At 48.9% G+C, this 12946-nt stretch overlaps 1 protein-coding gene across 6 annotated transcripts in view; it reads left to right on the top strand.

Annotated features, from left to right (window-relative positions):
- Positions 1-12946, top strand: part of LOC8081667 (probable protein transport Sec1a) — a 59280-nt gene that overhangs the window by 21088 nt on the left and 25246 nt on the right. For all 6 annotated transcript variants that reach the window (XR_002452229.1, XR_002452228.1, XM_021459109.1 and 3 more), the window contains 7 exons: positions 4293-4484; positions 4586-4669; positions 4767-4865; positions 4943-5016; positions 10208-10304; positions 10951-11076; positions 11157-11252. Coding sequence is in view for 4 of the 6 variants with exons in the window: in XM_021459109.1 (XP_021314784.1) it covers positions 4293-4484; positions 4586-4669; positions 4767-4865; positions 4943-5016; positions 10208-10304; positions 10951-11076; positions 11157-11252 (768 nt within the window). In the remaining 2 variants the exon portion in view is untranslated. The remainder of the gene's footprint in view (positions 1-4292; positions 4485-4585; positions 4670-4766; positions 4866-4942; positions 5017-10207; positions 10305-10950; positions 11077-11156; positions 11253-12946) is intronic.

Raw genomic sequence — 12946 nt, 5'->3', positions numbered from 1 at the left:
TTAGCCAGCTCCTGTGGTGACCTGACCCAACCCACATACACTTTTACTTTTTTTTTTCTTGAAAATGCAGGAGAACTGTGCTTCATTATATTAAGAAGAGAAAAGGGGAAGAAACCCCGTACAGTACATACCACACCACTCCAAAATACAGAAAACTTACACACACGCCTATGGGAACATAGAAGGCCACCAGAGCTAGATTATCCCTAGGTTACACTGGGGGGTGGGGTGGGGGTGCCAAGAGAGATAGCCCCCGAGCCCCAGCTAAAGCCCACAACCGACGCTCCTCCAAAGCAAAACTCAAAGCAGCAGCCAAGTTGGGAGCAGCCCCATCAAATACACAACCATTACGATGATTCCACAAGGTCCAGGCTCCTAGGATTACAAGAGAGTTGAAACGTTTCTTTGTTAACCCAGCATTAGCATTGCTTGATCTTTCCCACCACAAATCAAAGGATGAATCTGTAGGCTGTGGGGAAAAAGGATGGATACCAAAGTGTTTGGAGTAGAGAGAACCAGAACTGCCGAGTATCAATGTTTTCAGGTCGTCCGATTAATCGCGATTAATCGCGATTAATCGTCCTGGTCGGTCAGGAGTGCTCGATTAGGAGGTCCGACCCGACCAGGTCGACCAGAAACCTGGTCGTCCGATTAGTCGTCCACTTATCGCGATTAATCGTCCGATTAGGACATGGACGACCAGGTTGTGTGCTCTGTTTTTGGGCTTTTTTGACTGGGCAGATATGTGGGGGGTATGGAGATGCTGTTGGTTGTCCCAGTTCTCCAGAAATTGTTAAGAAAGAGATGTTGGTTTACATTAAAAAAGAGTTGAAGATGAAGAGGAATGTTGGTTTACAGTAATGCAGTCTTGATGCTTCCTTTATTGTGTATAATATAATGTATATATAGAGCTATATATATAGGTCGACCAGCTGATATGCCTGGACGACCAGGGACGACCAGGGGGACGACCAGGGTCGATTAATCGACCTGGTCGCTGATTAATCGCGATTAATCGCCTGGTCGGTCCTAGGTCGACCAGGATCGACCAGCCGACCAGGATGATGGCGATGAGTTTTCACGACGTCGGCGCCGTCACGCTTCCTCTCCAGCGCCCGATCTGGAGCCTCCTTCCATGGGCGCTGTTGGCCTGGTTGGTCCGCACGTGCTTGAGAGGAGGCTGGGAGGGCCCTCATGTGGGGATACCATTGAAGCCCATTCCTTGGCTGCGGCCAAGGGCTCGCTGGTGGCACCCGCAGGTTTGGAGGCTGCTGCCCAGGTGCGGGAGCTCCCAGGCGCCACCTCCTTTGATGGGGCACAAGGGCCCGTGGTTGCTGCGGCCATTGATGTGGCGCAAGGGCCTGAGGTGGCTGTGGGGTGTATTGCTCCAGGAGAGGTGTTAACTGGCATGGATATTCCTAACCCCTTTTATGGGATGAAGGAAATCGAGGAGACGACGGCTGCTGTCTATTCGCCTACTCGCTTGTGCTCTGAAGCGGATGGGGGGAAGGAGGATGCTCCTGGTGCTTGGAATAATGTGATGTTTGATGATGGGCCTTCCCCTTCGGCTGCACCCGATTCTATTGTATTAAAAGATGGGTTGTTACTTTCATCTGCTGGGCCTGTTTCTGTGGTTGAGATGGGGCTGATTGATGGGCCTCCGTTGGTGGGTTCGGCTGAGGCTTTCAAGGAGCCTCCCCCCGGACGACCGGCCTCCGTTGCTAGATTTCACTTTGCTCCATTTTGGCCTCGTTTGGATGGTTTCCATGAGACTGTTTCCCAGGCCTGGAACTCAGTGGAGGCTTGTAGCTGTCCTCTGGAGACTCTCTCTTTAAAGTTAAAAACTTTAACGCGATCCCTACAGAGCTGGAGTCAAAAAAACATTGGTCACATTAATTCTCAGTTATGTCTGGCTAGGGAGGTAATCCATCAGTTGGAAATTGCTCAGGATTCACGTCAGCTTTCTGATGTTGAACTTTGGCTGCTACACTCCTTGAAGAAGCACTCGCTTGCACTTAGTTCTTTGCAACGAACGATCTCTCGGATCAGGTCGAGGATTAACTGGCTAAGAGATGGTGATGCTAACACAGCCCTTTTTCACTCTCATGCTCGTCATGGTAAGAGAAAAAATTTCATAGCCAAAATAGTGTCAGAGGATCAGGTGCTGACCAATCATGAAGATAAGGCTGGGGCTATTTTTGATTTCTAGAATCAGTTGCTTGGTTCCTGTGCCCAGCGTGACGTTACCATTAATCAAGACGAATTAGATTTGGGCCATTGTGACCTGGCTGATCTGGAATTGCCGATTACTGAGGCTGAGGTGTGGGCTACTATTAAGGGTCTCCCTTTGGACAAGGCCCCGGGGCCTGATGGCTACACTAGGCGTTTTTATAAGTCGTGTTGGCCTATAATTAAGGGGGATATTATGGCAGCCATTTGTAATCTGCAGCGTGGGAATTTCAGGAATTTCCCTCTTCTTAACTCAGCCCTTATAACCCTCATCACCAAAAAGGATAATGCAAATTTGGTGAAAGATTTCCGCCCAATTAGTCTCATGCATGGCTTTGCCAAGTGCGGCGCGCCCGCGCCGGCTGGTTGTGGAGGAGGGGCAGCCATGGCCGCGGCTGCGGCGGCGCGCCGGCCGGCGGCTGGGCTGGGAAGGGAGGGAGGGAGAAGACAAACTCTAGCTTGATACCATGCTGTAAACTATGATTTCATTAATTGGGCTGACCCTAGAAGGGTAGCAATATGGTCACATACATGGGCCTCATGGGCCTAATCCTTATACTCCAACGCTTCCTCCTTAGTGTTTGAAGGCCCTAGATAAGATTCGACGTAAGTTCCTTTGGAGAGGCCGGAAGGAGTTAAATGGTGGTCACTATTTGATCACTTGGCCTAAGGTGTGTCGCCCAAAAGAGCTTGGAGGTTTGGGCATTTTGGACTTGCAGTATTTTGGATGGGCCCTCAGGGTCCGTTGGTTGTGGTTGGAGAAAACTGAACCCAACAAGCCTTGGGCTGCCTTCCCTATGTCAATAAATAAAAACGCCCAAGCCCTCTTTTCCATGGCTTTGACCACCACTGTTGGCAGCGGGTCTCAGACCAAGTTCTGGACGGACAGGTGGCTCAATGGGAAGTCTATCGAGCTGCTGGCCCCCCATCTTTTTGCTTGTGTTCCCAAAAGGCGTGCAAAAAATCGTATGGTCGATGATGTGCTTCGGGACAACACTTGGGTTCATGATATCCAAGGGCACCACACTGTTACAGTTCTGGCTGAATATTTGGAAATTTGGGAGATGGTTCAGGAAGTGGTTCTGCAACCTGAAGTGACTGATAAGCACAAGTGGAAATTTGAAGCTTCTGGAGATTTTTCTACTAAATCAGCGTATAGGGCCTTCTTCAATGGTGCTATCTTGTTCGAACCCTGCAGGCTGATTTGGGGCAGCTGGGCTCCCAGGAAGTGTAAATTCTTCCTTTGGCTGGTGGTTCATAACAGGTGCTGGACGGCAGATAGGCTGGCCAGACGGGGTCTCCCACAACCTGAGCATTGCCCTCTTTGTTTTGTGATCAGGAGGACGAATCTATCCAGCATCTCTTATGTTCCTGTGTTGTTTTGCGACAGTTTTGGCACCTGCTGCTCTGTCGTTTTGGACTTCCTGACATAGGTCCTCAACCAGACTCGACAAATTTCTTTGATTGGTGGCTTCAGGCCGGCAGCTTTTTCAACAAGGAAGTTAAACAAGGCTTCAACTCGCTGGTTTCTTTGGGTGCTTGGATTCTTTGGAAAGGAAGGAACGACAGGGTTTTCAATGGCATCTCGCCCAATCTGAGTCGTGCCCTTCTCCTTGCAAGTGAGGAGGTTGATCTCTGGATTTTGGCCGGTGCCAAAGGCCTCAGAAGACTTAGAAGTCTGGTTGCTGTTCGCAATGGTGGTTAGAGGCATTTTGTAGTGTTTTTTGGTCGTCTTTCTTTGTCTAGGGCTTTTTCTGGAGTGGTTGTTTTTGTAGGGTGGTTTTTGTGTTTAGTGTTCCTTTGCGTGTGTTGGTGTGAGTATGGGGTGGTGTTGAACCTGTTTTGTACTTCGGCTTTTATGCCCCTTTTTTCTCTTCTATCTTAATGCAATGATACGCAGCTCTCCTGCGTATTCCAGAAAAAAAAACTTTGTTATGATTGTTATTTTTTTATGCTCCCATCCACTTCCTCCAAAGCATCTCAGGGATTGACCTGTGTGCAACTTGGTCCCAACTAACTATTGACTTAAAATTTATGGAAATGTATTTTTCTATACACTACAGGAATTCCCTCGTGTACACTACCGTGTTGCCAAGACGATTGATGCTTCTACAATGACAACACTACGAGACTTGATCCCCACAAAACTTGCTGCTAGTGTATGGAATTGTCTTGCGAAATATAAAACGACAGTACCTGAATTTCCTCAAACAGAAACATGTGAATTACTTATAGTAGACCGTTCATTGGATCAGGTATGTGTTGAACATATCTGTGGTTTAACCTTTATTCTGCTTCTACATTGAGTGAATGGTGTACAAAATTTTTATACCACTTTGTTTCTTTGGTACTTCAGATTGCGCCAATTATTCATGAATGGACTTATGATGCTATGTGCCATGATCTGCTTTGTATGGATGGCAATAAGTATGTTCATGAGGTGAGCATATAAACACACTTGCTGATGTTTTAAAACTGTGTTCTGTTCTATTGCCTCTGTTGATACTAATTGATTATTTTCTTTGACTGAAATAAAGGTTCCAACTAAAAATGGGTCGGCAACTGAAAAAAAGGAGGTTCTGTTAGAAGATCATGACCCTGTCTGGCTTGAGCTTAGGCATGCACATATAGCAGATGTAAGATTATTCCTTAATCTACCTTCTTACTTGGTTCATGTATTCAACAATTGCCTGTTTAACCATGACTGTTGCAGGCAAGTGAGAGACTACATGATAAAATGACTAACTTCATTTCAAAGAACAAAGCTGCACAATTGCACCAAGCACGGTTTGTTGTTTCAACCTGAGTATTATTATACCTACGATAAATCTTTATTAGCTAAGATGTGTTCTCCTGTTCTTTTCCATTCTGATTTTCTCATACTGCAATGAGCACTAACTGGATATTAGATGTGGGCCAGTTTTCTGCAGACACTTACTCCCCTTTTCTGCCAAGTAACATTGGGTTTAAGATTTGTCTACAATAGATAGTTGATATTGCTTATTAGATGCATATGTTCTCTATGCACTTTTCCATTGTATAAGGGGGTTTGTCCATATTTGCTAATACTTGCACATGTATATATTTGGCCCTAGAGCCCTCATAATGAATACAAGTGCTATTCATAACATTTCTATCCTGGATTGATCATACTGTGTATATCATAAATAATCATTGTGGTAACTGGACTTGTGTTGGCAGCATTCCGGTTTGTGTAAAGGTAATGCCATCCACATGATATTCCCATGGTGAAATGCGTTCAATAATTCATTTCTGTGCATAGTTATCTCTCTCTGCTAGTTGTTCAAATACTATTTTTCATGTCGATTAGAAATCTGTTTGTGACACAATTCAAGAAATTTTGATAGGTTACACTCCTGATGTGAAACGTGATATATTGCACTTTAATTCATCTTATGTGAGCTTATTTGATGCATGGCACTTGAAAACTTAAAAATACATATTTTTATGCTCCTTGAAAAATGTACAGATTTTGAACATGGTCCTGGATAGGTCAGCCCATGCCTTCAGTGCCACCACCACTGCTCACTGCTGGCCTGCCGTGCTCCCTGGCTTTCTGCTAAGCTCAGGGCCATGGTGAACCTATGGCCTGAATCCTCAAACCCAATTAGCTTGCCAAGTTCAGAGCTGCTGAGAAAAACTGTCTTACAACATGTTGTAATATGGTAGAACTGTTTAAGAAATGATATGGGCCTGTTGCACCACTACCGGCGACTCGACGATCGACGAGTACTGCCAGCGCTTCAAGATCAAGGTCGCCGCTCTTCGAGACGTCGGCCACACCATCGAGGACTCCTAGCTTGTCCTCAGTCTCCTCCATGGCTACACTGCCACCGCCGACGACATCGCCAACTCTGGCAAACTGCCATCCTTCTCCAGGGCGCACGAGATGCTCTCCCTCAAAGAGCTGCGCCTCGCTAACAACGAAAAGACCACGACTGCCTCTGCCGTGGTGGCCTCTGGCTCCACCTGCACCTCCCTAGTGTGCCGCTCCTTATCTGGTGTCGTCACTGGCGCTCCTCCCAAGGGCCCTAGGGGCGGCAAGAAAGGCAAGGGCGGCAAGAAACAGGGTGGGTGGCACAGCCAGGGCAACGGTGCTGGCTGGTAGAACGGGGGCAACCGCCCCATGGGACCATGGTTCTGCTACATCCCCTTGGCCTCCCAGGGCGGCGCTCCACCAGGCCGCGGCTGGCAGCAGGGCACTAGCTCTGGGGGCTGGCAGCAGGGCACCAGCCCTGGCGGCAGGCACCCTCACGACGGCCTGGGCCTCATGGGTGCACGCTCGCAGGCCCACACCGTCTTCGCTACACCTCCGGCATCTCCATCCACTCCAGTGTGGGATTAGGCCGGCCTCATCGCCGCCTTGAACCAGATGGCGCTCTAGAACTTTGGATGGGTCATGAACTCTGGCGCCACCTCCCACATGCACAACTTGGATGGTATACTCCTCTCTCGTCAACCCTCTTCTATCTCGTCCATCACCGTTGGCAACGGTCATCATCTTCCCGTTTCTTGCACCGACACTTCTACATTACCAGGCCACGCGTCCCCCTTTTCGCTTCGCAATGTTCTAGCTGTCCCCTCACTAGTGCGCAACTTAGTCTCAGTTTGCCAATTCACTCGTGACAACCATTGCACTATCGAATTTGACGCGTTTGGTTTTTCTGTCAAGGACCTGCAAACCATACGCGTGATTCTTCGCTCCAATAGCTCTGATGGCCTTTACACCGTCCCTGCCACACCACATGCTAGCCTTTCCATCTCCACCACCCTATGGCATCATCATCTTGGTCATCCGAGCTGCTACCCTTCATTTGCTTAGACAAAATAATTCCATTTCATGTAATAAATCAGCTCGTACTCTGCGCCACTCGTGTCAACTTGGCAAGCATGTACGATTGCCTTTTGGAAATTCCAGTTCAGTTTCCTCTTTACCATTTGAGCTTATACACTGTGATGTTAGGACATCCCCGGTCGCTAGTATTTCTGGTGCACAATACTACCTTGTCATCCTCGTTGACTTCACCCACTTTTGCTGGACTTTCCCCCTAGTTCACAAGTCCAAGGTAGCTCCACGCATCATTAATTTCTGCGCTTTCGTCCAACACAGTTCAGCCTTCCTGTCAAGGCTGTTCAGGCGGACAACGACACTGAGTTCGTTAATAATGTCCTCGCGACCTTCTTTGCCTCCAGCGGCATCCACTTACGACTCTCTCCTGTCCTTATACCTCCCCTCAAAACGGCAAGGCTGAGTATCATCTGTTCTCTAAATGACATATGCCGCACACTGCTCATCCACGCTCACATGCCACCTAAATAGTGGGTAGAGGCACTAGCCACAGCCACATATCTTCTCAATAGGCGCCCTTGCTCAGCCTTTCAAAATAGCGTTCCCTATGAGCAACTCTGCCAGCAGCCCCCAGACTATACCATTCTCCGAGTCTTCGGTTGCCTTCGCTATCCCAACCTCACTGCCACTTGAAGCTGGCCCCTCGTTCCACTGTCTTTCTTGGATATCCTTCGTCACACAAGGGTTATCGGTGTCTCGACCTCACAACTAGACGAATCATCATCTCTCGTCATGTTGTCTTCGACGAGACGAATTTTCCGTTCTGTACTGACCCCATCAGTGTGCTTCTGAGCTCCCTGGATTTTCTTATGACAGGTCCTGCCACGTCGGTGCCCCGCACCACTGCCACCTTGCCCCCTGCGGTTGCACCGTCGCCAGCAGCCACTGAGCAGCACCGCCACTGAGCTCACTTGGAGGAGCTCGTTGAGGACCCCGCAATTCTATAGATTGGCCCGGTCCTTGCTGCTGCCCCGGCTGGTGCCACTGCCTCGGCTGGTCCTGCACCACCCGGCCCTCCACCTCTACTAGTATACGCTTGGCGGTGTCTCGATACTCCTGCACCGGCTCCTGAGCCGGACCTTGCACTGCCCTATACACCGGCTGTGGAGGTTTCCCCGCCAGTGTCCGCTGTTCCAGTACAGCTGGATCCTGTGCCGACCTCTACGCCACCTCCACCTCCTCCGCCGCCTCCTACCTCGAGCCGGCTTGTGACGGACTTCCCGACAAGCTCACTGAAGCCTGTTGATCGTTACGGCTTCCCACCGGCTACTCACATCGCCGCCGCCTCTACTGCCTCGCCTCTTCCTCGTGACTATAGAGGGCCCTTGCTGACCTCTAGTGGCACGCGACTATGGCTGAGGAGTACTAGGCTCTCGTCGACAACAACACGTGGCGACTCGTTTCTCGGCCTCCTGGTGCCAACGTGGTCACCGACAAGTGGATCTTCTGACACCAGTTCCACTTCGACGACACTGGGTCGTCACAAGGCTCGCTGGGTCATCCGCGGCTTCACCCAACGCTACAACATCGACTACGACGAGACATTCACCCCGTCGTCAAGCCTGCCACCATTCAGGTTGTCCTCAGGATCACTACATCTCGATAGTGGCCCATCCACTAGCTGGACATGAAGAATGCCTTTCTTCATAGTCACCTACATGAGACGGTCTACTGTCAGCAGCCCCCAGGCTTCGTCGTCCCGGTGCGCCCTGGCGCCGTCTGTCTCCTTTAGCGCTCCCTCTATGGCCTCAAGCAAGCCCCTCCCGCGTGGCACCAGTGTTTTGCCACGTACATTCGACAGCTCAGCTTTGTCACCTCTGCCACCGAAACCTCCCTCTTTGTCTTACTTAGGGCGGTACCCATGCCTACTTGCTGTTGTACGTCGATGACATCGTCCTCATGGCTTCCTCGGCTGACCTACTCCGCCGAATCATCGACCGACTTCACTCTGAGTTTGCCATGACAAACCTTGGCGAGCTCCATCACTTCTTGGGGATCTCCGTCACTTGCTCCTCCAACAGGCTCTTCCTTAGCCAACAGCAATACGTGGTGGATCTTCTTCAGAAGGCAGGCATGGCCGAGTGTCACTCGACGTCGACACCCATTGACTCTTGTGCCAAGCTCTCTGCCTCGGAGTGCGCTCCCATCGACGACCCGGCCACGTACCGGGGTCTCATCAGCTCTCTCTAGTACTTGACGCTCACTCGCCCCGACCTGGTGTAAGCTGTGCAGCAGGTGTGCCTCTTCATACATGAACCGCGCAAAGCTCATCTCACGTTGATCAAGCGCATCCTTCGGTACGTGAAGGGCACACTGTCGGCTGGCCTCCACATCGGCACTGGGCCTATCGACAAACTGATTGCATACTCCGACGCTAACTGGGCAGGGTGCCTAGGCTCCCGCCACTCCACATCAGGCTTCTGTGTCTTCCTCTACGATAGGCTGGTGTCCTGGTCCTCCAAACGCAAACCCACAGTGTTCTGGTCTGGTGCGGAGGCCGAGTACCGGCCTGTTGCTCATGTAGTCATACTTGGCTTGTTCCCTTGAAATTTGCCACCGCTACCATTGTCTACTGTGACAACGTCAACGTTGTTTACATGACAGCCAATCCGGTCTACCACCGCCGTACCAAGCACATTCAGATCGACATCCATTTTGTCCATGAGAAGGTGGCTCTCGGTGAAGTCCGTGTTCTCCATGTGCCGTCAAAATATCAGTTTGCTGATATCATGACCAAGGGTCTGCCGATTTCTGCATCCAGAATCCTGACGCTTTGACTGAGGGCAGGTGATAGATATATACATTAGGCAAGTGTATACTAAGACAGGTGTATATGAGGCAATGCTATATTTAGTATGATTAGACAAGTGTATATTAGGCAAGGCTATATTTAGTATGATTAGCACCTGCCATGTATTGCATGTACACTCAGCCATATTGGCTATATATGAAGGTCACCCACCCATGATGAGTGTGTGGTGTTTCCCCAATCTCTCTATCATTCTACAATGCCGACATACAAACATGTTTGTTAGTTATGTTCTTAACTTCTTGTTTCAGTGTTGATTTGAGTTTAGGGTTGATTGCATTTCTCTTTTTTATCACCAGAACCGGTGGGGAATTATCTACAAGAGATTTACAAAAAATGGTTCAGGCTCTTCCACAGTACAATGATCAAATTGATAAGCTTTCCCTGCATGTTGAGGTTGGTTTTATATTGTCTGCAACAAACTTTAAGCTGTGCACTGTTGCTTGTCTAGTGTTGCACTACATTGCTCATAAGTCAGACATGGGATTAAATGGATTGATAAAGATCCTCTTTTTTTTTTCCTATTCTGATATTATGGCCATCTTTTCAAATGCTCTGTTTCTTTCTTCTGAGTAAAAACTTTATGATTTTATCTGTCTCCTGCCCTGAAAATAAGTTCATCTAAAAGAATGTTGGTATGTAATAGACATCCAATTTAAAATGCACTCCCTTCTTTAGGGTCACAACATCTAAATAGTTATTTCTAAAAAGAACTATAATTTCTTTTTCTCAAATGTAAATCCAATATATTCTTTTGTTTGGTGTGTTTCCTGAAGCAGTTAAACAACTTATTACTTTTGACTTATTATCATTTTGGTTAAAAGTGTTATGCTTACTAAACTCTTATTTGCCTTTAGAGTAAGATGCACCAGAGGTCCATGAACTTGTGATGGGGTTTCATCTAGGTCCATCAAGTTAATGGACCTCTGGTGTGTTTTACTCTTTGCTTAATAAGTGTCCTACATATGTATATTTTTGTTCATTACATGAAGCATGTACAGAATGATTCTATGTTGTATTTCTGTCACTTAATTTTATACAGATTGCAGGAAAACTCAATAACATAATACGGGAACAATGTCTTCGGGATGTTGGACAACTAGAGCAAGATCTTGTGTTTGGTGATGCTGGAACAAAAGAACTAATCAACTTTTTGAGAACACAATTGGTAAATTTATATTTGAACTACATAAGCTGACATATTGGACTTCTTCAAATGTTATATTCAGATTTGTTGACTCAATGCAGGTTGTAAGTCGTGAAAATAAGTTGCGCTTGCTGATGATTTATGCAGCACTTAACCCGGAGAAGTTTGAAAGCGACAAGGGTGCAAAATTAATGCAGGTAATTCTTAAGCCCAAAATTTTATTTGACAACATCAAGGCTTTTTAAATTTTATTTTAACATGTGTGAGCGGTAGTTGTTAATTCAATTCTGGTTTTGCATCTGGGATGGAACATTTCGGTACAGGAGCATTTCAGTGACCATTATGGATTTATATTTATTCATAATCTTATGTATGCAAATAAGAAAAAAGTGAAGGAGAAAAATGAGAATGGGATGGGTGATTGGGCTTTGTCAGACTATCCAGCACAAAATACTTATTTTTTCTCGAATATGCAGGAGACCTGTGTACCTTTGTATTAAGAGAGGAGAAAACTGGTCCCATACAAAGATCACCACCTCACTGCGAACCGAGCCACGAGGGGTGAGAAATACAAGTTAAGGAGACTAACTAGAAAAGAAGGAACACTCTGAGCCTCTGAGCCTAGACCGAACAGGACAAGAAAGGCTAATCTAACCAAGCATGTTACTGTGACCAAGGCCAAGGGCACGCAGGCCCATAGCACCAGCTAAGCACCACAATGGCGTCGGGAGCGGTGTCTGGTAGGAGGTGGATGTGGTGGTTGTACGGACGGGCTGGTGGGAGGCCATGCGGCTCCTCGAGAATGGCGTCGTGCTGCTAAAGGAGGCAGTCTAGCAAGGGCTACAGGGGGTTGATGACGGTCACCGCCATGTGCTGCTGGGGTGCGGCGAAGTCAGAGCCGCCCCCGCCCTTTTAAAGGATGCGGCGACTCTTGCGCCAGAAGGCTAGAGTCATGGCCTCGAAGTCCCAGAGGGTGGTCTCCAAGGTCCGCATCTAGTCAACGGTGAGGATAATGTCAAAATAGCCCAAGTCAAGGCCGACGCTGGTGATGGAGAAGTCTTCGCCCCCAAGTCGATGCCCTCACGGTGCAGGTGATCGCTGATGGCGACAGTGACGTGGAGCTGCTTCTCCCCGGTGGGCGTAAGCCCTAGACACCGCATGGTTGCGCTCTGGAGGAAGTTATGGGTGGAGCCGGTATCGAGCAGGGCCAAGAGACGCTCCCCTTGACCGTCACTGGCAATAGCATCGTGTTCTCCGTTCGAATACCTGCAAGTGCAAAGAGGGACACGATGAGAGCGTTAGCAGCCGCATGCTCTTGTGCGGCTGGCTCCTCCGGTGGTATGGCCGCGCCCTCGACGTTAGCTGGTGCGGCGTCCTACTCGATGTAGTCCTTGTACTCTAGGTAGAAGAGACGCTGGCGAACATGCCCGGGATGTAGGGTTTGTTATAGTTGTAGCACAATCCTTGACGACGATGCTCTAGCTGCTCCACCGATGTGAGACGGCAAAACGGATGCGCCATGGGGCCCGTGTTGGCCGTCGCAGGGGCTTGTCCCACCGGGGCTGCCACATGCACAAGTAGGTGGAGGCGGACCCTAGGCCGACTGCATGGCAGCCGCTTGACGCTCGAACGCCCGGGCGTAGTACATGGCCGTCTGTAGGTTCAGGGGGTCGCGTATCTCCACGTCCACTCGGATATGATTCGAGAGGCCACTGATGAAGAGCTTGGCCCGCAGACGCGTGGATATGTCCTGGGCGTGGCACGCCACCACCTGGAACTGATCGGCGAACTCCTGCACAGTGGAAACAAACGGCAGCTGGCCCAGCTCCTTGAAGCGCTCCCATGGCGGCATGCCCTCGTCTTGCTCGACGGCATAGTACTAGGTTTGGGC

This window comes from Sorghum bicolor, chromosome 4, assembly GCF_000003195.3.
Source record: "Sorghum bicolor cultivar BTx623 chromosome 4, Sorghum_bicolor_NCBIv3, whole genome shotgun sequence".
Taxonomy (NCBI): Eukaryota; Viridiplantae; Streptophyta; class Magnoliopsida; order Poales; family Poaceae; genus Sorghum; species Sorghum bicolor.
Note: the sequence above shows the minus strand (reverse complement) of the source record. Positions and strands in the feature narration are given on the sequence as shown.